We start from the raw sequence: 23,953 nt of genomic DNA, 5'->3' as shown, positions 1-23,953 counted from the left end.
GAATCGGCGAGAATACTTTGTGCACACACCCGTTTCCATGTCAGAATGGCGCCTCATTATTGGCCCACGGCTGCGTCAACACCACACGCATGGTTATAAGCGTACATATTTTGTTATTTATTTTGTTGCATTTTATTTACAGTCTTAAGGCCCAGTTAAATTATATCTCTAAAGGCTTTACACCATGCTCATCAGCTGGAAAAAAGCTTTCTCTGTTGTCTTCATTGTAGTTGTGGTGTGGGTATTATTTTACATTTAGAATTTTTTAGAACGATATCTTTATCACTATAGTTTTCGTCTTAAGTGTGAACAGGCCTCAAGTCTTATGGTTCTGTTTTCCAGCAGTAGTATCCTGTCGTCCACGCCGCAGACGGGCCCAAGTTGGTACGGCTCTATCCAGAGGAACGGCAACCTTACGGCGGTCCCTCACCTGCTGAATGGTCCCCAAACATCAACCGCCCCTCTTCTCTTTGCCTGCGGCAACACTCAGACCAACCAACATCATAATTACTATTCCACCCCCCAGAACTACTACTCAACCTCTCACACACACTACGCCACCCCTCAGAACTAATGCAGATCTTTCTGTGGCTCGATCTAGTTTAAGGTTGGGCTCAGCCAGGACATCACTGAGCAATGCTTTATGGTTGTCTTCCCCCTCGGTCAATGTATCTGTCCACATCCATGTGGCAGAAAATGTGAAGGGAAAATTCCAAGGTGATGGTAGGGGGGTGGTGATTTGTTTGGACCAAACAGACCAGATTTTCCTCTTTCTTCGATGTTCTGAAAACCATTCATCCCATCACCTTTCCATAGGTTGAGAATGGTGTCACAATTAACTCCCAAGAGATTTCAGCACATTGACTCCCCTCTGTGAGTTGGGATGTGCTTTTTGCACTTACTGTGGGCCTACATTTCATATTTGGATCAGTTGGAACAGGTGTAGGCCAGAATGTGGTGGTGGTGAATTTTTCTTTTTTTGGGGAGTATGCTTTTTATATTTCTTCGTCTTTGAGAAGGAGCATGACCCCCTAGTCCAAACGAGATAAGCAAGTGAAAGAGCATTCTGGATCTGTTGGTACTAGGACCAAACGTGCACTGACATTCACATGAAATCCATGTGTCTCTTTCTCGATTTCCTTAAACGCTTTTATTCTGTTGCCAAAGAGCCCATGCTTAAATCCAGGCTTGACTCCTGAGCCGCTATGGTAGTTGATTTCCACGCTTCCCAAAGACAAAAAGACACCCGATTCCCACAACCCCTGGACTGACGACGGAGATCTAGTATACTCAAATGTACCAAGTGTGACTAGGAAGACTAACTCTACTTACATCCTCTAATATCTTGGCTTTTGAAGGACACCGTGGGCTTCTGGGTGAATTTACCCACGTATATCAATAGTCCAAATCTAGCATTCTCCAGGGAAGCCAGAAATGGTGCCATCTTATGAATTTCATAGACGAAAACATGTTTCATGAGCTTTATGTCATCATTCCTGTATTTCAGGAGTGTGATTGGTGAGCAGTCAGTGCGCCATATCCAGGCTAAATGAAGTGGCCCCTTCCATTTCCCTGAAATGTAATTGTTTTGTGTTTTAGCAAAAAAAAAGAAAAAAAGTGTTTTTTTTTTTAATTCCCTAATTTGCTGCTCTGTATGTAATGAGCTGTGTATAAGATAGCATCAATCATTTGGCTGAAGCAATCATCAGATATGGTGTAAATACGATGAACAGGCAGCGGTAAGATTGAAACGCCATATGCACCTGCTCTATTATTGGATTTATTTTTAATATGTTATTTTAACTTGCATCTCGCAGGATTTTGTGTATGCTGTATTAAACAAGTGGATGATTTTCATTAATTTGGACATTTTTAAGTTGGCCTGCTTCCTTGCTTTCTGCCAGCTGATGTGTAGCAAAGCTTTTCACATATTAGCGAACATGAGCGTTAATTGAGGGAAAGGTTGTGTGTTTAACCGAATGCTGAGTGGGTTCGTTTACTGACAAACTACAGAAAGGACAGGGATGTGTGAGAGTTGGTAGGTTTGTTTTTATTTTTTATTAATTTATAAATGTGAGTCTGGTCTGAAAAATGTTACTGTGAAATCTGTCATATCAACTCTTGAATCTCGCAAAAGAGCAAGCCTTTTGTTTGTTTTTATTTGAGGCCAATGAATGTAACTTGTTTACCCATGTTCATTGTTCATTAAAGATGTACACAAGCACTACCGTAAAAAAATAAAGTTTTATTGCACTGTTTTAAAAACCTGTTAGGTGTGAAGTCTGGGTTATGGGGTGTGAGGAGAATTACAGAAAATCAACGTGCATGGCCACACAAAAAAAAGGGGGCAAACTTCTCATATCTTGCCTAAAACTGATGGCTTTCTGAGACCAAAAAGGGCATAAGTAAAAGCGTACATTTTGCTTATTTCCTGACCAATAATTTGTGGATAAGACAATTATAATTACAAAAATAATTATTAATAATTATTATAATTATTAATTACAAAAGCTTAGTATTGAGCCATTTTGGGCTTTGCTTTTCAGTTTTTTTTGTGCCCAGGGGCCTATTGCACAAAACTAGGATAAGGGATTAAGCCAGGATATCTTGGTGAGCTTGTTATCTGTATGCAAAATTTAGTACACCGCTGTTGTGTAAATGTACCCTGAAGGCACACTCATACCAAGAACGATAACGATACCGAAATATAACTGTATATTTGCAGATTAACTAAGCCAGGATCACCAAGATATCGCGGCTTAATCCCTTATCCTAGTTTTGTGCAATAGGCTCCGGGAGTGTATATATGCATACATGTATTTCCATACATGTTTTTTTTAAACTCCAGATTTGAGTGTTTCAGTATCTTCAGTTTTTTTCCATTCAAAATAGTATTAATTTCTCTTGATAAATGTCTAACTTGATTATGTTTTCGTTTTATAGCTGAACTCCAGCCCACAATTGAATTTGTAGAGGTTAGATCTCATTAAGTCTCATGGGGCATCTTAAGTTAGGAACCTGTGAATCTTTGGTCTACCTTTAAGATTGCCAGTGTGTTCAATGTTTGATTCAGAACTTTGCATTACATGTTATTAATTCATATAACTGCTGAATTCGGCATGCTGAAAACTGCATTGGTTTGCAGCTCAACTGGTAGATCATGGAATTAACAATGTCATGGGTTTGATTCCCAAGGAACACACATACTGATTAAATGGGCACATGAAATACACGCAAGTGTCAAATAAATAAATGCAAATGTATAAAAGAAGACACATATTAACCTCCACAGGACACTTTAACATTCATCACAACAAATGGAAAGCACATAACATAACTCAAAACACATCTAGAGTCTTCATGAAAAAAAGAATGTCCAAAATAAAACTCTTAAAAAAAAAGATATATATATAGTAGAATATTCAAAATGAAACATTGATTGGATTTTTTTTTTAAATAAATCAATGCTCCCAAGATCTAGGTGCCAAGGCATATATATATGCACATATATATATATATAAAATGATGGCAATAGTTACAACTATAAATCTGAATGGAATATTTTCAAAATGGTCACCCCCCCAAAAAAGATGATTATTACATCTATAAAGAAATGCCACATGGCTATATATTATGCAAAATATGTCCCTCTTATAAACCATTTAAAGTATATTCATGTATTTTCATTGAGTTTCCAAGAAGCTACATTAATTGTCACTTACAAAAATGTATTTTTCATGTAATAGTGCAAAATTTGCCCTAACATTACAGTTTTGAGACTAAAGTGCTCAGTCATTTAGGGGTAAAACAGTGCATGGCTGTTAAATTGATAGTTCACCCAAAAATGAAAATTATGCCATTATTTACTCACCCTCAAGCCACCCTATATGACTGTCTTCTTTCAGACAAATACAATTAAGAGTTATATAAAAAAATGTCCTGGCTAATCAAGTCATTATAATGCTAGTGAATGGAAGCTCGACATTTGAAGCTCAAAAAAGTGCATCTGTCCATTATAAAAGTAATCTGCACAGCTCCAGGGGTTATTAATAAAGCAAATCAATGGGTTTGTGTTAGAAAAATATTCATATTAAAAACTTTATAAAGTAAAATATCATCAGCTTCCGCCAGACAGGAAAAAAAACAAACGCAACTGGCATAGCGTATGACATCAGACGTAGCATACTTTTTTTTAACTGCGAGAGGTGTTACACTTTCTGCCCAAGTTGAATACAGAAGGCGGTCTGGTGGAAGCTAGATATTTTACTTTATAAAGTTTTACTCACACAAATCCATTGATTCGATTCAGAAGGCCGTTGTTAACCCCACGTAGCCTGGATTACTTTTATAATGGATGGATGCACTTGTTTGGTTTTCAAATGTTGGACTGCCAATCACTGCCATTATAAAGCTTGGATTAGCCAGGACATTTTTTAATACATCTCTGACTTTGTTCATCTGAAAGGAGAATGGCTTAAGGGTGAGTACATCTTGGGCTAATTTTCATTTTTGGGAGAACTATCCTTTTAAACTGCATTTATCAACAACTGGTAGAAAACATTCTGAAAATGGTCATTTATCAACCCAAAAGGATATAATTCTGTCGTCATGTTATTATAACAAGTTCTTGACTGTTGCCGAAGGATGGACTTTTACTGTTACTGATTGAGCTTTGACAACAGCGACCGGAAGTTCTTCAACTCTCGAACACTTGTGGAGATCCTGAAAAAAATAAAATCAAGACAAATGAAAGACATTTCAACTAAGATTTAGATAAAAATAGAATTTCAATGCTTTTGAATGATATACCTTCCAAAAGCATTGAACAAAGACACAATTTCCTGCCGGCTGAGCTGAAAGGATGGCTTGGTGTTGCTCGTATTGGGCATGGCCTCTATTTGCCTTTCTGAGAATAGGATTTTCAGTGCGGTTCCCAGGCCCTGGGTCTATGAGAGACATTTATTGAGCTTCACATAAACACACATAACATCATCTGGATTCCCCGTCACAATTTTTGTTGCCTTACCTGCAATTTGCCCCAAAGTCTGCATTTAAAGCATTCGACACAGTCCATGATACGAGAGATGTTCTTAAAGGTGAGCTTGAAGTCTTCCTATGGTCAGGGAAGAAGCCATTTATTTATTAATTCTTTAAAAACATACATTACTGTAACATTATTGTTATTATAGCAAACTTAGAAAATAGCCACCAGCCTTTAGTTTCATGGCTTCCTTCTTATTTCCAGCAAACAGAGCAGTCTCATCAAAATGCAATGGAAAGGATCTGCAAATAAACAATTAGTTATATAATGGCTGGAATACACTACAACAGGAGTTTTCTCTATCTTTTAAATCCCATGGCCCACAAATATCATCATCCTTGTTTGAGGGACCCCATCCTAAAACTTAGGCATCTGTCTTTTATAAACCCAATTTATATACTGAAAAATTTGTATAAATCTAAAAATATTTGTATTATATTATCTCTTATTTTTTTTTGGTACTGACTATAATATAGTGTACTGTTAAATGTGTATATATATATATATATATATATATATATATATATATATATATATATATATATATATATACACACACACACACACTACATTTCTACTGCTTCTGTTACACTTTTGCTGGAACCAATCACAGACTGGCTTATCTACCTGGTGCGCTATTGGCCAGTTTAACGATCAGGGATGCAAACATTTCTTACATCTAGAAAGGGGGGGAATTTACGCTCCACCCAGGACCGCAGCCTCTTAAATGAGTTGGATATATTTTTAAATCAACCATTGCAATGCTCGTACTTAGCCACATGGAGGAGCTCTAAAAGCAGTTTCTTGTTCTCGTTGTCTTGTGTTGGCTGGCCGGTGTACAAATGGAAGGAGGGACGTTCAATATACGGTAGAATTTTGGCCAGAGCACGCAGCTCAATGAGGTACAGAAAGTAGAGGTTGCGTAGCCTCTTTGGCCCCTCCCCTTCTGTCAGCTCCTCGTCAAACCTCAGCTGGAACTCGGACACATTGTGACCCCACTTCATTTCGAACCAGTTTTCTGGCCAATCAAATTAAAGCAGACAATTTAACACTCAACAAATTTAAACAGTGGCAGAAAATTATTAATTATAATGAAACAAACAAGTAGTCCTCACCATTTAGGAGGTACCTGGCACACAGGTGTATATTTATACTGGAATGCAGTCCTGAGATCAGCCTGAAGAAAGCACGTCTCTCCACACACAGGCCTGGGGAAACAACAAGAGGGACACGTAAGGAACATGTCCATTAAAATATACAGCAGTACATATAAAACAACACCTTTAAAGGGATAATTCACCCAAAAAAAGAAAATTCTAAATTTGCTCCAAACCTGTAATAACCGTTTTCTTCTGCTGAACAAAAGATATTGTGAAGAATGTGTGTGACCAAACAGTACCCACTGACTTCCACAGTATGGAAAAAAATTATATTTATAATATTTTGTGTTCAGCAGCAGAAAGAAATTCATACAGGTTTGAAACAACTTGAGGGTGTGTAAATGATGACAGAATTTTCAGTTTTGGGTGATCTATCCCTTTAAGAGCCACTTACCCTCCAGCCAGCGATAGAACCCCTGCCCTTTAATAAGAAATAGACATGTCATTATCTAGTTAATCAAATTGGCTTAAACGTATCTGAAGAACATGACCTTACCATCATCTCCTAAAGTGGACAGAAAGAAAGAGAGAGAGAAGATTACAGGTCATGAGCATCACAATTTGATCAATAGCATGGATCTATTGTGTGTAGGCCGACTGGAAAATCGATGTGCTTTTAAAGGTGCCCTAGAATGAAAAATGTAATTAACCTTGCCATAGTGAAATAATAAGAGTTCAGTACATGGACATCACATACTGTGAGTCTCAAACACCATTTCCTCCTACTTCTTATGTAAATCTTGTCAATGAAAAACACCACGGAATAATAACTGAATCTCAACATAACGCCAACTGTGAATCGCTGGAATCATTAATATGTACGCCCCCAACATTTGCATGTCAGCCCATGTTTATTGTCAGGTGGAACTGTGCAGCCAAATCATCAGGTAAAGAAGTGTCACGTGAGGATAGCAAAATGGCAGCTCATGGACACAAATGTCATGTTCCAGGCTGTGCAGGGGACGTGAGGACATTTCATACCCTTCACACAGATAAAAAATGTCAACAGTCATGGTAGATGTTTATTATAATCGGATACCGCAACAATTTTATTCAAAATTGTTTGTTTGCTCGGCCTATTTCACTGCGGACAGTTTTTCTAACATGGGACAATATCAAGCAAGCTTCGCTCAGCGTCCAAAACTGAAGAAACGGGCAATTACAACTGTATTCCTGCAAGCAGTAAGTAGTGATTTATCCACTTATTGACTGTTCAAAATAGATTAAATTGAAAGTTTCTTAGAGAGACTGTTTAGATAACGCAAGATGCTAGTACAGTAACAATAGGAAACCCCAAGTACCATACAAATCTAAATAGTGTGTCTAATGACAAAGGTTAATATTATTTTGTATTACAAAATACAACCGTAGATACATATGTCATACTACATTAGTTTAGTTGCTAACAGATTGAACCGTTTGAATCTTTTTGGAGGAATGCGGAAGAGAAAACAATGCTGCATAAAGTAATAGTTTTTGATATTTTTGGACCAAAATGTATTTTCGATGCTTCAAGAGATTCTAATTAACCAACTGATGTCACATATGGACTACTTTGATGATGTTTTTATTCCCTTTCTGGACAGTTTGGACATGGACATGAACAATTTAACATATTGTTTCAACTCATTCTAGGGCACCTTTAAACTGACACATTTTAGACATGAAAACACAAAATAATGCATAAATAAATGCTCACCACTGTTAGATACCAAAGGATTCAGCGGTCTCTTAACCGAATACGGTCTGGAAAAGTAACAAAAAAAGATGCTGTTATGACATTATGATTACTCAAAATTAGTCAATACAAATATTAAAGTCAGAATTAGGGTTTTGAGGGTATGTATGAACCAACTAAATAAGGCCTGAACCTCTTGAAAGAGGGACTTGAAAAAGCAAGTTTTCTTTTTATTGGATTGCCATGTTGGATTGCCATGTTAATCTTGGACTAAATCGGCCACCGTAGGAGTTAAACGAAATCAGAATTGAGAGGATCAGAAACTATTATTTACTGTATGGTACCTTTTCACCGCTAGATGGGGGAAAATATCACACAGTGTAGCTTTAAATATGATGATGCGTTTAAAAATTAATGGCCATAAGTATCAGTTCTCAATGCTGTTGCAGATTAAATATAATGTGGATAACACTGAATAAATATCTTTTTTTAGGGTAGATACTGATAATTATGACCTTCAGGAGGTCATTTTTATAAAGGATGCCATGTTTTGTAATTTTTTTAGATACTTAATTCAAGATTGTCGAATCGAATCTCGTCCAACGTGCAATGGGTTGTGGTCAATATTAGCCGTTAGAATATGCACAGACCTGCACTTAGGATTCTAACCAGGAAAATTAGACCATTCGGGTATACTTTGGAATACTAATTTCAACATACTACAATTTCGGACGCACTAATTCTAATTTAGAATACTATTTAGAATAGATAGTATGCAAATTAGGATGCAGCAAAAGTTTCCTCCTTTGGCCATGAGCGTGGAAAGACGCGTTCGGCGCGGTGCGGACACAAAAATTAGGCTTTACATGGACAGTGTCCGCTGACATCCGTGAACCGATGCTGAAAATTATGCCACACGGACAGTACGCAGACTGTTTGGTCCATTTGAAAGCGTGAGACAAACTTCCTTTATAATTTGCACATTGATCAGAATAAATGTGACTGTGATGCTTTACTTGAAGCAGTTCTCCTCATATATGCTGTTCCAGATCCGCCAGGCCTCTGGTCCTCTATAGCCGGTAAAACGCTCAGGGTTGAGCAGCAGATCGACATACATTGATTCAGGCGAATCCTCATCTGAGAAAAGAGAAGAAGAAAAAAAATCTATGTTGCAGCCTGTGGAGGATGACTAAAGCATACCGGTCTTGTAGCCCAATGTGCACTTGCCAATTATCAGACACTTCATATAAAAATCAGATTATTTGATCAAACTAACAAACTACCATCCAACATGCAGAAACGATCTGATTCATCATCGTGTTTCTTCCACTCTTGAAGAGCCTGAAGTGTCTCATCACTACACAGAGAAACACTGAGTGAGAACTCGCACAAACAAGGTCAAAAAGTACAGAAATCTGTGGTATTCTTGACTTTCAGAAGGAGCGACGCTTTTAACACAAACCTTAGAGAACTGTTGACAGCTCCAAGTTTCTCTACCTTCTCACATTTCTCTATATCCTGACTAGCTTCTTCTGAATACTGTGAGGAAAAATAATTAACATCCCACAACACCAATATGCGTGATATACATTGTATGACTTTCTAATACCTTATAACTGCTGGATTTAAGGCCCTCTGGTACTTCACCCTGCACAGAAATACACAAGGAACCTTTTCATTTTACAAAATCCCTCGAGACAAAATCATCTGAATGAACTTCGCAAAGATTACCGGTGTGCACGGTTTGACAGCACAGTATTTGAGCCCACACTGGCTGTGGTCTGTCCAAAACGGGCAGGGGTTGTTCAGATTGACCTGAGGAACATAATATTGAACATAAGAGATGAACAATGAATAGATGTCTTCACTGTATTGTCAACAATAAAATCACCTGGTAAAACCGGAAATAATCGGATGATAGTAGTTTTTGTAGTTTGGGAAAGATTTCCTTGTTGTTGAACCTGTCGATGGTCTCAACATCACAAGCACAATCATCAAGTGTCCCAGTGACCTACAACCAATGCAACAAGTTAATCATTCAAAAGTGACACATGGTGGCAAATTTAATTACTATAGTACTTTGGTTATTGCTACACTTTTTTATCCACATTGTTTGTGGATAACTGGATATGATTTTTTATTTATTTAAATAATGTTATTTAATAACACACAAAGCTATTAAAAGCTGATGAAATAGAGGAGCCTAGTAATATTTGAGTTTATTGCCATATCCGCATCAACGGCTATTACATGGCAGATACATATTAAACATTTAACATAATATCAAAAATACAATATAATAAAAGATTCAACTTAGACACAAAACAAACAAAAATGAGTACACAAACAAAATGAGTACAATTCTATACAACTTTATTTAAATGTACTTGTGCTAAAAGTTTGTGTCCTTAAGAGTCCTTAAAAGTTTGTCCTGATAAAAAGCATAACTAGAAACAAATATAGAAATCTTAAAATTATAGAAAATGTGTGTCTGACTTTTAGGCCACTAAATCACAATTTCAAAACAGGATTATTACCACTAAAACTAAAAACATTTAAAAAAAAATCCTTACTTGAAATAAAATAAACATGAACTGAAATAAATTAAAACATTAACAAAAATTGTATTTAATATTAATGTGTAAATGTTGCACCGCCAATGAAACATTTCAGTGAAAAAACAAACAAACTACTAGCTGTATACTTTGGCTAAAATTGATATCAATACGGAAATTAAAGAACTGATATTAAAAAAAAAAACATTCAATTTATTCATAAAATCTTTATTAGTTATTTACATTTTCAATGAATATTCGAACATAGCCTACCACATATCATATATGTTATTACCATAGTCTCAGATCAAACAAACCCTTAGCACTGTTGTAATGTTTAGGTTAGTGACACATATTTGATTTTTAATTAAATCAGTTTCTAAAGTGTTGAAACAACATGAGTGATGTTGTGGTCTCACCTGACAGAAGCACCTGTGGGCAGCGGATCCTGCGGTCGTCACGTGGACGCTAGTGAGTAAAAGGACTAACAGAATGAAGGATTTCATTGTCACGGAACCTAGTTCGGCATAAACGGGTCTTTACACTACTGCTCACTCGCTACGGTGTGTGTGTGTGTAATGCGTAGTTCAAGTATATAACACGTCGCTGTAAGACACGTTCACTTCCGATTGAATCAGCCGCTACGTGAAGTACGTGACTAAACGGCTGCTGCGATACGACACAAGCCGCAACAATGAATAATGGAGCTAACGCGCATTCACAAAGCACTGTGTTGCAAATTATGCTTTATTTTATTCTCAAATAACTGTCACAGTGAATCTGTCGGGCTGAATTGTAAAATCAACTCTTCTAATCTCTGATGTCGTTGAACTGAACTGGGAACGCCTTCTTTGGATGAGAGTTGCACATCACGCAGTTCTCCACATGATGTCGCCAAACACTAAGTTCTGTTTTGGCGGCGTTACAGTCTGTCAACTCCACAGAATCAGATATTTTCTGATTATGAAATGTAAGTATTCTTAAATGCAGTTTCCCTTAAAGTTTCTAGTGATATTCTCCTGTTCTACTTGCAGAACTTTTGAAGACATCTGTCTATTTCAGAGTAATGCAGTGCAAGTAATATTATATTTATATATTATAATATTCAGTTAATTTAGCATGCCATATACTATACTTTTCTAAAGTATCTATCTATCTATCTATCTATCTATCTATCTATCTATCTATCTATCTATCTATCTATCTATCTATCTATCTATCTATCTATCTATCTGTCTGTCTGTCTGTCTGTCTGTCTGTCTGTCTGTCTGTCTGTCTGTCTGTCTGTCTGTCTGTCTGCCTGATTTCAAACTGTGGTAGAGCAGCGCCATCTCAAGGACGGAATCCACCACTGCAACGAGCCTCGCTATAGTTGAAGAATTCAAGGGCGGAATCGAATGTATCCAAGTTTCCTCTTTCGACTCTTTGTAACCCACATTCAGCGCGTCACAGTAGGTCAAATTTACAAAATTCCATTCTAAAACAAACGTCCTCAGACCTCGGCGGACAGAACGGTTTTTTTTTTTAATCTACCCCTCCCCTCTAAACAGTTCAAACAAAACTTCCACTCCTGCTGTAACCGTCCAGTTTGATGCAGAAACCACTTGGACTTCTTTCTCCCTAAAAAATCCCTGATTCCCGGTCAGTCGTCTCCTGTAGGATAAGCAATACGATCTGCTCCCCAACTCCATTCTCTATTTTTGTGCTTCCTTGTGCTGCCAAGCCCCTGACGTAATGCTCCGTGTTAATTATTAGCATGTGGGAAGCGATGCCGAGACTCTCCTCTGCTGCTTAAACAAGAGCGACTGACTGCGGGGAGAAAAACCTCGTCAAGATGGCCAAACACACTGACCCAGAGTGAAGGGGCACCGCTCCCCGTGCCGTCCTGTCCTGCGACCAGCACCAATGCAACTGCGCCTTTAGGTAAGTGACTTCTGAGGGTTTTTTTACTAGAGTATATTAAGCCTTTTACAGTATGAACTTGGGTTGCAACATCTCTTATCCCAGCTTTTGCTACAACAGTAGCTTTGCAGTATGAAAACTGGAAATCGAAACGGGTCTGTTTTATTAAAAAGTTTTGGATTATTCATTAGGCTATTTATTGGCTATAGGCTACTTAATAAAGGGTTTCGGCAGGGTAACCCAGCAGACTGCTGACTTAAGAGTTGGGAATTGCTTCAGATGTAAAGAGTTGTGAAAATGAAGATCGCATAGTGTGTACAGACCCTACAGTAGGGACAGTCGAGCAACAATTTTTGGGAATGTTCTGGACAGTGTGATTCAGTTCGGATATGAACTATGAGACGATCGCTAGAGTAGCCTTCCGCACGGACGCGACTGAACTGAAGCCTGTGCTTATTTTTATTTGTCCACATCTGATGCTTTTGGAGGTAAGTGTGTAATGAAGCTCACCCTACAGGACTCAGAAAAGATCTTGAGGGTGCATTATTCTTGCGGAGTTCCCATTTACAGTTCATCTGCGCGTAACGTCAGCGCGTGCTTTTAATAGCCTGATCCTTGACTAGCTACAAAATAACAGTTACGCAGTATTACAAACTCACTCGTGCCCTGCCGCTAGTGTCAACTAGCCCCTCGAACAGAGTCGAATCTTTAGAATCTGTTTACTAGATAGAATTTAATCACTTTTGGAGTTTTGCAGCATTCATCGTATGGCAGTAGGTGGCGATACGCGAATCACCTTTTGTGCAATTGAGTCATTGAATCGTCAAAAAATTCATTTAAAGGAGTAGTTCCCTTAAGTATTAAAACTTCCTGATAAAGAAATTAAGGTTTTTAAGGAAAACATTCCAGGATTTCCCCCCATATATAATGGTCTTTAATAGGGTACAATGGATTAAAGAGCCAAAACGTATTATGACGTATTAAACCAGGGATGGAAATTAACTTTTTTGTCCACCGGCCACTGTGGCTGGTGGATTTCAAAATCTACCAGCCACTCCATGTTTTTACCAGCCACTTTCTTGTTTTTAACCGACAATGTGTAACTGCATGTGAAAAATTAATACTACAAGCTCTACAATACTTAAGCAGTTTATTTAATCTCAAGTCTCAATGAAATACTGACATTTCTCTATCTCTCTTATACACACACAAACCATGAACTGATATACATTTCATTAAATGAGTAGGGCTCTGTGCGCTTTTTTTTTACCTGGATGTGGCATTTGGATGATTCGTGATCTTTTATGGCTTCCAGTTTTAGGTTTTTAGTCCCAACAATGAAACTATTAGTTTTGGCATCTTCTGAAGCGTGTTGACGACACACCGAGCAGAACATTGTCAGTAGGGATGCACAGAAAAAAAAATTCTTGGCCGAAACCAAAACACCAAAAGAAATTATGCCAACTATTAGTACCATTGCATTTATGGCTAATGCTGTGACTGTGTAACTTTACTAAAAATCAAGGCATTGCGATTGCATAAATTAATATTAAAGTTTCAAATATTAATCAATTACAAATTATGCAAATATTTATTTAGCACATTGCAACAATCCACAGTATAAAATACAATTCAAACTAAAATGTTTAACTTGACCTCACTCATGTGTGCATTTAATAATAGCTAATGTACAGGCCTAATGGCCTGCAGAAAGGTACAGAAATTCAATAAAGTAATCAAATGTAAAATAACTGCATATTTTAACTGTTTAAATTAAAGATTAATCCTTTTTAAACTTACAAAAGCTATTCAAGAGCAGTGAGTGATGTCCTTTTGTTTGACATTAATGCCCCTTTAAGACCTAGTGCAGGGATATGCTCTTCTTTCTCGACTGTATAACATTCACTTGAGGCATATTCAGACTGTCTGCTTGGATACTAATCAAGATGGACATGTTGACATACCTTTTGTGTGAGTTTGTCCATTTAAGCGCAAGACTTGAAAGAGAACTCAATATTTGCGCGCTGTGAGACGAGTGCGCGTTCCTCGGATGATGCGCAGTGACGGATCTTCTCTCAGCGCGCGCGAGTTCGTATTCGCGTCTTCTGGTACTACATCCGGGTAATGACGGCGAAAATGACTGGTCATATTCGGACATACGGCCGCACTCGCATGCATTGAACAAAGTTTACAAAGAGGGGAAACAGTATGCTATTTTTATTTACCCGCCACGGTGGCCGGTAAGTGAAGCGAGTTTACCCGCCACAACTCAAAATCACCCGCATTTGGCTGGTGGCGGGTGCTAATTTCCATCCCTGTATTAAACGTATTAATCACATTGAAGGAATCGGGATGGAAGGTCATGCGAGCTGTGACATAGGCGTGACATTTGACTCATGCTGTGTTGCTGCTGCCGCCTTAGTTATGACAATAGATTTACACTTTGAATTAAATATTCTCTCATCAATGACAGTAGCTCTTTGGAAAAGGATGAACAATGCACTTCATTTTGTTTGCACTCATTAACACTACTGCCTACCAGCTGCAATAACCAATACAACTTGTCATTTGTGTTAATATGAAAAGTGATCAGCATTAGATAAGCTGCGCAATATGTCAGGAGACATTGAGTGTGTCAGACATGATTTTGACCACTTCATTAAAGCTGCAGTCCGTAACTTTTTGCGCTCTAGCGGTTAATAAACAGAACTGCACGTGTCTTGCGGAAGAACATTGCAGCCGGAGCTACTTCTCTCTGTTTATGTCTATGGCGGATCACGCAGGGACTGTGCTCCTCTGCAGCGGTACCTACCAGTCTGACCTGAAATAGTCCCAATATAAACACTTATTATAAGTGTACCATAATGATTCAGGGTAAGACAAAAACATGGTTTAGAAAATGGATTCATGTTGTACAATGTCATTGTATAATATTTGTAAATCTTGAACACAAAAAAAAGTTAAACAACAGCTTTAAGTTTTGTTTTGTAGAAACTAAACTTTAAAAAAAAGTGAATTTCGTTTTGTATAAATTGTATCTTACTTTTTATCGATGTTTCATAAACCGATTGCCTGGTTTTAATAAATGATAAACAAATATAGCAAATAATAATCATGACATGGAGGCGCTGGAGCGATCACCTGAATTACAGAACTTGAGCACATCTCATAAGTGAAACAAAGCTCTACTACTTGCTACTATAGAGATGAGAGTGAGTCAGCATCAAAACTTCATCAGCAAACACTGACACAGAAAACACAAGTTTATTAATAAACAATTAAAATGTCTCATATTTTTGACACATTAACAATCATTACTTTTACTTGTTCTTTGTGGCAAGCTTTATGCATGCGTCTGAGTGCGAAATAGGCTAATATATTATGTAAATCATGTATATGTAACTCATTGTGGTTTAGAATTCTCTCCTGTGTGTGTGTGTGTGTGTGTATATATATATATATATATATATATATATATATATATATATATATATATATATATATATATATATAAAGTGCTTAGTCGACTAATGGCTTAAATGAACAACTACTAGTCCAATAAAAAAGGAGTTTATTCAGGGGCAGCCCTATTATTTCTCACATTTTTGAACCAGCATGTCACAAAGGGCATTCTGGGTTGAGCGAGCGGAGCTTAATAGGTAAGTATTATTAAATTGCAGACAAAGATTTTGGATAGCTAGGTTGGCTTGTATGTTTGTTGCAGTAGGGGGCCCAACCTCATATTCTTTCATAGGGCCCAAAATTACTAGCAGCGCCCCTGCTCCTCTGAATTTAACGATCGACTCGATGGCTTTCGCTGAATCAGTCACTAGATGCAAGATTCACTATAGAGACAATTCATTTTTTTCCTGAATGAGATCATCGCCAGTTCATTCCTTTCGTTCGTGAACGAGATGCCTTGTTTTTTTCCCATTTAGTGAATGAACTGATGCTATTTTCTTGTACTTTAGTCAGTTTGTGAATGAAAACTATAATTCAGTGCATTGAAATGAACACATAATTAATTATCTTGAATGATTCAAACTGATTCAATTTAAGAATTAAGCACCACTGGACAAAACATGTTTGTTTTCGTCTCTGGAAAGGAAAGTAGAGTAAGTTGTTTCATGGACTGTGACCATTTATATTTGTCAACTTGTTAAAAATGGTTACCCTGTGTTTCTTCAAATAATTTTTATGTACGTGTCGTTGTCAGTTTGGATGACTCAACCAACAGGTTTGTGTTGCGTTTCCAGGGGGTTTGTTCGGAAACCAGCAATGGGATAGATCAAAATATATAGATTATACAGCTGATAGTCTACTTGTTGATAGTCTAATAGCTAGTAGACTTTCAGCTGGCCAAACCTGTATAATGTAGTCAAACTGGTTGAACTGACGATGACCAGCTTGGACCATAAACCAGCTTCCAAAACACAATGTTTTTCTTCTAAAATTATGACTGTTCAACCTCTACTCTTTACTTTTACAGAAAGGAGATGTTCTCTGTGGAAAATGCCATCAAGACTAAAGCTGGACAGTCACTGTATGCTGGAAGAAAGCTGAGGAAAGTTTTGTAAGCTCAAAGTGGCCAGAGGGCAGGAGAGCTCTGACGAATACCATATCAAGAGCTTCAAACAGGGATTTCCTACCACCAAGCCTAACTCCAAAACCCAAGAATAAAGAAGATGCAATACCCACTAGAAAATAAAATCTGAACGGGCTATTCTCTGTCAAACCTCAAGTGAGGGCAAAAGCAAGTGTGTTTTTGTATGGTGAGTCTCCATTAAGCTGCAAAGCAACAGCATTGGTTTGTGGCCATCTCTCCCTCCCCCTCTCGACAAACCGATTTCCAGTTCTCGGTACCGTGAGCCTGCCCACCAGATCATGATGTTTCGTGACCAGGTGGGAGTCCTCGCCGGCTGGTTTAAGGGTTGGAACGAGTGCGAACAGACAGTGGCGTTACTGTCTCTCCTCAAGCGGGTCAGTCGGACCCAAGCGCGCTTCCTTCAGCTCTGTCTTGAGCATTCCTTGGCTGACTGCACCGAGCTGCATGTTCTGGAAAGGGAGGCCAATAATCCAGGTCAGTACAGAAGCTACCACCTTTTCTGCCAGTACTACTAACCGCATGTGGTATTGAGCTGTACCTGTTAAGAACAGGTGTACCCAGCTCTTTTGGTTCTTGTTGAGGTTTCTTGTTGTCTTTAATCTACCCATTAGGTTATTATTTTAATAGAGATTAACTTTGACTTCAGTCTGTATTTAAAAAGCACAATATGTGATCTAGGCTAAATTTGAGGGAGGGGTTAAATGTGTGACCATGGAAAATGACGAAAGTGCACAAGACCAACGTGCTGAGCTGAAGGCATGACCTGAGGGTATTTTATACGTCAAGACAAATGTACAGCAAGAAAGAACTATTTCTTTCTCACACACATACATGCTCTAAAACTCAAACATGGGATTCCCATCAGAGTTTATAGTGGGCTGAGACTCATAAAGAGCCTCCTTGCAGTGGTGTGTGTTGTATTTTATATGAGGGATTTTAGTGCAGCTCTGCCATTGTTATTCTAAAACTTCAAGATGAAGACATCAAAGAAGAACTCATGAAGTTTATAAAGTGGTCCTCACCCTGGTGTGTCCACTGACATTAAAACCAGCTGACGGGGTGCAGCCCATCTGAAACCCTTCTGGATGGTGTATTTCTGGTGTATGCTGTTGGAATCATACGTTGATGATGAGCTTCTGTTTTGTTATTGCAGATGGTGGATTTGCATGCTTGTATTGTATGTGGTGGTGACCTTTTGAATGGATGCACTCCAAATGTAACTGTCTGTGCATGCCTACCTGTTGTGATTCACCTAGGGCAGTATTACGCAGTTGTGCCTGTGTCAGCCCAGAGCTCTTGTCAGTTTCCTATTACTCACCAGACAGAAGGCATTCTTTGGTTAATCAGCGTATTTTCTTTCATTCAAGCAGACGTCTGGTTTGGCCTGAGCCTTCATTAAGTATCTGACTTCAGACGTTTTAGTTGTCTGTTTTCCCGTATGAAGGTTACGTTTTGACTTGTTTAGATCAGCAAAATTGTAACCAATCTTACGTTGATATTTTACACAGTTTTTGAGTTTTCTTACTTGGGTGTGGTTTTGTATTTGAGGGCTGTTCAGGGTTTTCGAATAGCAAAGACAATTGGTTATTAAGGTGAATATATATATATATATATATATATATATATATATATATATATATATATATATATATATATATATATATATATATATATATATATAATATAGTACAGGCCAGGCCAGGCCAAAAGTTTGGACACATTACTATTTGTAGCTTTGTATCTGCTCATCAAGCCTGCATTTATTTGATCAAAAATACAGAATTTGTTTTTAATATTGTGATTTATTACAATTTAAAATATTTGGTTTTCAATTTATTATACTATAAATTATAATTTATTTCTGTGATGCAAAGCTGAATTTTCAGGATGGTTCCTCCAGTCTTCAGTGTCACATGATCCTTCAGAAATCATTCTAATATTCAGATTTATTATGAGTGTTGGAAACAGTTCTGCTGCCTTGTATATTTGATGAGTAAAAGGTTCAAAAGAACTGCATTTACTCAAAATAAAAACATATTTTCAAATAATATAAATCTCCTTTACTATCAATTTTTATCAATTTAACACATCCTGGCTAAATAAAATTATTGATTTATTTCAAAAAAAAAGAAAGAAAAAAATGACTGACCCCAAATTACTGACCAGTAGTGTATATTGTTGTTACAAAAGATTTCTATTTTTAAAATATTTGCTTCTTTTTTTTTCTTTTTTTCTTTTTCTTTTTTATTCATCAATTTATTATAAAAAAAAAAAGTATAACGGGTTATGAAAAAATATTAGGCAGCAGAACTGTTTCCAACTTTGAAAATGAATCATCATAAAAGAATGATTTCTGAAGGATCATGTGACACTGAAGACTGGTGTAATGATACTGAAAATTCAGCTTTGCCATGACAGAAATAAATGACCTTTTAAAGTATAATAAATTGAAAACCAGTTATTTTAAATTGTAATGATATATCACAATATTTAAAATAAATTCTGTATTTTTTTATCAAATAAATGCAGGCTTGATGAGCAGAAGACACTTCTTTCAAAAACAATTAGTAATGTGTCCAAACTTGAATACACTGTATTTTCTCACACTATATATATATTATATATATAAGAAATGATCTTAGAATGATTTCTGAAAGCTCATGTGACACTGAAGACTGAAGAGAGTAATGGCTGCTGAAAATTCAGCTTTACCATCACAGGAATATATTACAATAGAAGCCAGGTAATTTAAAAATGTAATAATATTTCACATTATTACTGTTTTGTTTTTTTTTTACAACTTTTGTGTAAATCAGTGTATATATTTAATTTTTAATATACTTCTATTATACATCTTGCATATATTATATTACTATTACATATAATTGTAATTTTAATTAGACATGACATTTTAGAAAGTGTTGTCACATCTATCCTATGAAATCAAAGACTACTTTTTCTTTTCTTTTTTTACAAACTAGTAAATGACCACTTTAAGACATACCTGTTCTTTAGAATGGTGTATACAGAGTTAACTCGTTGTTGGAAGTTGAGTGGAAAGATGCAACTATTTGGAAAGAACCGCGCCAATGAGAGGAATCCACAATGACCTACTTATTTCCCTCTGTGAAGGAGCTGCCTTGTTCCCCTGACCCAAATGATGCAACTTATTTGCCTCTCATCTCAGCATCACACACTGTAACACAATGCATGTGTGTTTTGTGTTAGTCACAGGTAATTTTGCATATGTTGTATTCAATTTCATATCTTACACTGTAAATGCTAATAAGGCTGTTTTTTTGCTGCAGTAGTGTTCACATTTACTTGCTGTACCTTCATCTAGTTATATAAGTCTTAACCATCATCAGTTTAGCATCTATGCGATTAAGTATCTATGAAGAAAGTAATGCCAAAACACACAAAGTTGCACAGCCCTGGCTTAGGTTTTGTTGTTATTTGAATTTTTCGACCGTTCAATCCACTGTGGACGTCAGATAAAACAGAGAGTGTGTATATGTGCGTAAACAAGAGAGGGGACGTGTTTGTCGGAATATTATTCCTGTTTGAGGCTGAGCTGGTGTTTAACCCCTGGCCCTTTTTCCACCCCTCCACCTCACAGCCCAGAGGCAGAGTAGAGCCCAGACAGGAGGGGCACTGTTGTTATGAATGACTGACTTCATACGTGTGTGTGTGTGTGTGTGTGTGTGTGTGTGTGTGTGTGTGTGTGTGTGTGTGTGTGTGTGTGTGTTTGAGATGATGAAGGCTCTCTGAGTTGTTTTTCCAACATGTGGCCTCTCTGTGAGATGCTGCAATGTACCTTTAGAAATGTCAAACACCCATACAGCATATCTTTATATCTAAACCCAATCAGCTGGACTGAACTGAACTGACATTCCCCATTGTGACAGGTAATGTGAAAGGAGAGTATTTGTGTTGACATACTGATATTTCTAAATAGTAATTTGTTGAACACTTGCCCCCCATTCACAAAGTAAGTTTAATGTTCAATGATTGAACTTTGGTTTGTAATGTATCTACAGTTTAGTGCTGAAATGTTATGGCATTAGAATTCAATGGTTTCCAATGTTCCATAAATCAGTCTTTGTGGTCTAGTTTGATTTTGCTTTGCGATTGGTCTGTGAATGATTGATTAATCAGTGATGGTAAGGGCCCTGTATAGACTTTGGCAAGTACTCATGATCATAGGATAACATGGGTAATTGGACATTTATGCTTTTGGCAGACACTTTTATCCAAAGCAACTTAGATTGCATTGATGGTATAGATATTTATTTATCAGTTCATGCATTTAATGAGAATCAAACCCATGACCTTGCTGTTTTTGGCACTATCCTCTTTGAGCTACAGGAAATACATTTTTGAATGTATTTAAAGGGGTGATGAATTGAGAAGTCAACTTTCCCTTGAGCCTTTAATATATAAAAGTTAATTGTGATATATGAATATCCTGTAAGTTTCGTGGCTGAACCATTCCTTGTTAGTCAAAGACAACTTTTATAGACACCAGTGACCAGACCCAGCAAACAAGAGCTCTCAGAATATGCCGACCATTGACGTCATAGAATGCAGACACACGTCGCCTCAACAGATAAATATGTACGCATGCTTTTGTAGCCCCGTCCACCGTGGAGCTAAACAGATCGTGCTACAGAGCAAAAATGCAAAAGATAGCAAGATATTGCGCTGTGACTGGTTGTGGAAGAACACAATCCCTGCATAAGCTTCCTTCGGATTCTAATGTTAGGAATGATTGGTTGAACTTTTTTTTGTTGGTTATTTATTTTTAATGAAGTTCCAGCTCAGGTGCATGAGACATTACATGTTTGTTTGCTTCATTTCACCATGGAATTGTTTGTTAATAAGACACAGGTCGATACTGGATTTGCAGACATATTGAGATAAAACGTAATGCTGTGCCTTCTATATTGGATCTGACAGGAATGGTGCAACACACTTATGTGAGTAAAACATGTTTTTTTTTTATGTGATAGCATTGCATTTTTACAGATTGTTTTGATTATGTGTACGAGTCTAACAGAATATACCTTAGCACGCTGTCTCAAAAATCCCTTATTGGTTGATCATTGCGATTCGGGATCAGACATGTATGGTGCAGGGCTCGCAAAGCCCAACGTCCCGGGGGTATGTGTTTTCCCGGGATACCAAAACGTAAGCACGTCAGCAGGCCGGTGAATCTTAAATAGTGAAATATGAAATACCATTCCTTTATTGATCTGCATTGTTCACTATCGGCACGTATGCGCTTGTGTTCGGTTCATGCTTATATCTACCGATTATATATTGGGCAGGCCAAGTAATAAAAAAATAATATTCCAATCAATCGCGGGTGGATTAGAGATAAATCCTTGTGTTTGTTTGATAAAGATGTTTACGAGCCCTGTGAGAGAATCATTCCGGTTGCCGCTTTCAAAATAATCCCTCATGTGGATCCCTCAGTGTCAACTGACAGGGGAGCAGAAGCTTATTAAATATGCAAATCTAATTCAATCCTCTCTCAGTCTCCAATGTGTCACATCCATCAAAACTGAGTATAGAAACTAGCCTATTACTTATTCATTATGATGTTTTGGAATGTAAATGTGTCTTAAGTTGACCTCAGGCAACAGTATAAAAAAATAAAAAAAGTCAATTCATGACTCCTTTAATGTAGCCTGAATATCTTAATGCAGTTCCTCTCTTAAGGTGGTCATGGCATGGATTTTTTTACATGGGAATTATTTGAATGTTTCCTTGAGGTTCACTTGTAATGTTAATATTATTATTATTATTTGCACATAAACATTTATATGTAGAAAAACAATAATTTTCAACCCTCTGTCTGAATTTTTTTAAGGCTTTTTTTTCCAGTAAACAGCCACTGCAAAGGAAACAATGTCAACGCTTCCTCACTATTGTACGTTAGTGTTTTGAAAGCATTATCTAAACAGTCATTTACAGACAAAGCATTATAAAATTGTTAACTTATGATTTGTGATGCAGCTGCTGTCAATGTTGGCTGCTTCATCTGTCAAAAAAAGTTTCTTTGCCAACTCCCCATTACACTGTGCCTTTTTTACTAAACATTCAGTTGTCAAATTCTCTGAACAAACATATAATCCTCTGACGCAATCCAGGATGGCATTAAAAATAAACCGTCAATTGTTCCTTTTTGAGTATGATGCTAAAAGGTGGCACACCTAGGGTTGGCCAGTTTCTTCATTCTTCTTTGTAGGACCTCCCAATATCGGTTGGATGAAAAGTGTCATGCACAACCATTTTCAGATCTCCAGAGATGTTTAATCGGGTTCAAGTCTGGGCTCTGGCTGGGACACTGAAGGACATTCACAGAGTTTTGCTGTAGCCACTCCTTTGTTATCTTGGCTGTGTGCTTGGGGTCGTTGTCCTGTTGGAAGATGAACCTTTGCCCCAGTCTCATGGTCTAAAAGTCCTTTAGGTGCCTTTTGGAAACTCAAGGCGGGCTGTCATGTGCCGCCTGGCCACTCTACCATATAGACCTGATTGGTTGAGTGCTGCAGACATGGTTGTTCTTCTGGAAGGTTCTCCTCTCTCCACAGAGAGATGCTGGAGCTCTGTCAGAGTGGCCATCAGGTGTCTAAGAGGTTCTACAGACAGGGGGTGCTTCCCAATTCTTATTTGTGCATCCTCGTTTCCTTTCCTAGCTTCCTTTCTTCGCGCCTTAGCTCCACCCCTTCAGGATGCGAGGGAAGGACACAAGGAAAAGACACGAGGATGAAGGAATTGAATCAAGTTAAATGATATATCCCCACTCCCTTTAACGGCACTTTAAAGCGTCGTCAGATAATGATGACTGCACCGCTGTATTTAGTCGGGATTCTTGAACATTAGAGATAACTATTTATATTGTGAGCTTCACCTCCACAAAATACCACGTTTGTCCATATTTTAATTAATATTACCAGTTATTATTAACAACGAATTCCAGTTATTAACTGCTTTTTATTCATTGTA

General features: G+C 37.4%; 3 protein-coding genes across 9 annotated transcripts in view; 2 read left to right on the top strand and 1 right to left on the bottom strand.

Moving 5' to 3' along the window:
• The window catches only part of gpr137c (G protein-coupled receptor 137c), a 37,097-nt gene extending 34,828 nt beyond the window's left edge, over window positions 1-2,269 (top strand). Inside the window, exon 7 of one of the 2 annotated variants that reach the window (XM_067455821.1) lies at window positions 346-2,269. In XM_067455821.1, coding sequence (XP_067311922.1) covers window positions 346-574 — 229 coding nt within the window. In that variant the 3' untranslated portion in view covers window positions 575-2,269. Of the gene's footprint in view, window positions 1-342 lie in introns of both variants that reach the window. The other variant, XM_067455820.1, reaches the window with a different exon arrangement.
• Window positions 2,270-2,512: 243 nt separating this feature from the next.
• ero1a (endoplasmic reticulum oxidoreductase 1 alpha) lies at window positions 2,513-10,992 on the bottom strand. Its single transcript, XM_067455805.1, is given in 17 exon segments — window positions 2,513-4,722; window positions 4,810-4,878; window positions 4,881-4,946; window positions 5,027-5,113; window positions 5,214-5,283; window positions 5,813-6,059; window positions 6,157-6,249; window positions 6,596-6,622; window positions 6,698-6,706; window positions 7,901-7,947; window positions 8,896-9,016; window positions 9,163-9,236; window positions 9,342-9,418; window positions 9,489-9,527; window positions 9,611-9,694; window positions 9,771-9,890; window positions 10,854-10,992. Coding segments are annotated over 17 exon segments (1,425 nt in total). The 5' UTR covers window positions 10,941-10,992; the 3' UTR covers window positions 2,513-4,614.
• Window positions 10,993-11,267: 275 nt separating this feature from the next.
• The window catches only part of samd4a (sterile alpha motif domain containing 4A), a 57,939-nt gene continuing 45,253 nt past the window's right edge, over window positions 11,268-23,953 (top strand). The window contains exons 1-4 of one of the 6 annotated variants that reach the window (XM_067455802.1): window positions 11,562-11,885; window positions 11,985-12,075; window positions 12,190-12,357; window positions 16,826-17,416. In XM_067455802.1, the coding sequence (XP_067311903.1) occupies window positions 17,221-17,416 (196 nt within the window). In that variant the 5' untranslated portion in view covers window positions 11,562-11,885; window positions 11,985-12,075; window positions 12,190-12,357; window positions 16,826-17,220. Of the gene's footprint in view, window positions 11,405-11,561; window positions 12,358-16,825; window positions 17,417-23,953 lie in introns of those variants that run through there. The other 5 variants (XM_067455799.1, XM_067455803.1, XM_067455800.1 and 2 more) reach the window with 5 other exon arrangements.

Source organism: Pseudorasbora parva, chromosome 10, assembly GCF_024679245.1.
Source record: "Pseudorasbora parva isolate DD20220531a chromosome 10, ASM2467924v1, whole genome shotgun sequence".
NCBI classification, from domain to species: domain Eukaryota; kingdom Metazoa; phylum Chordata; class Actinopteri; order Cypriniformes; family Gobionidae; genus Pseudorasbora; species Pseudorasbora parva.
Note: the sequence above shows the minus strand (reverse complement) of the source record. Positions and strands in the feature narration are given on the sequence as shown.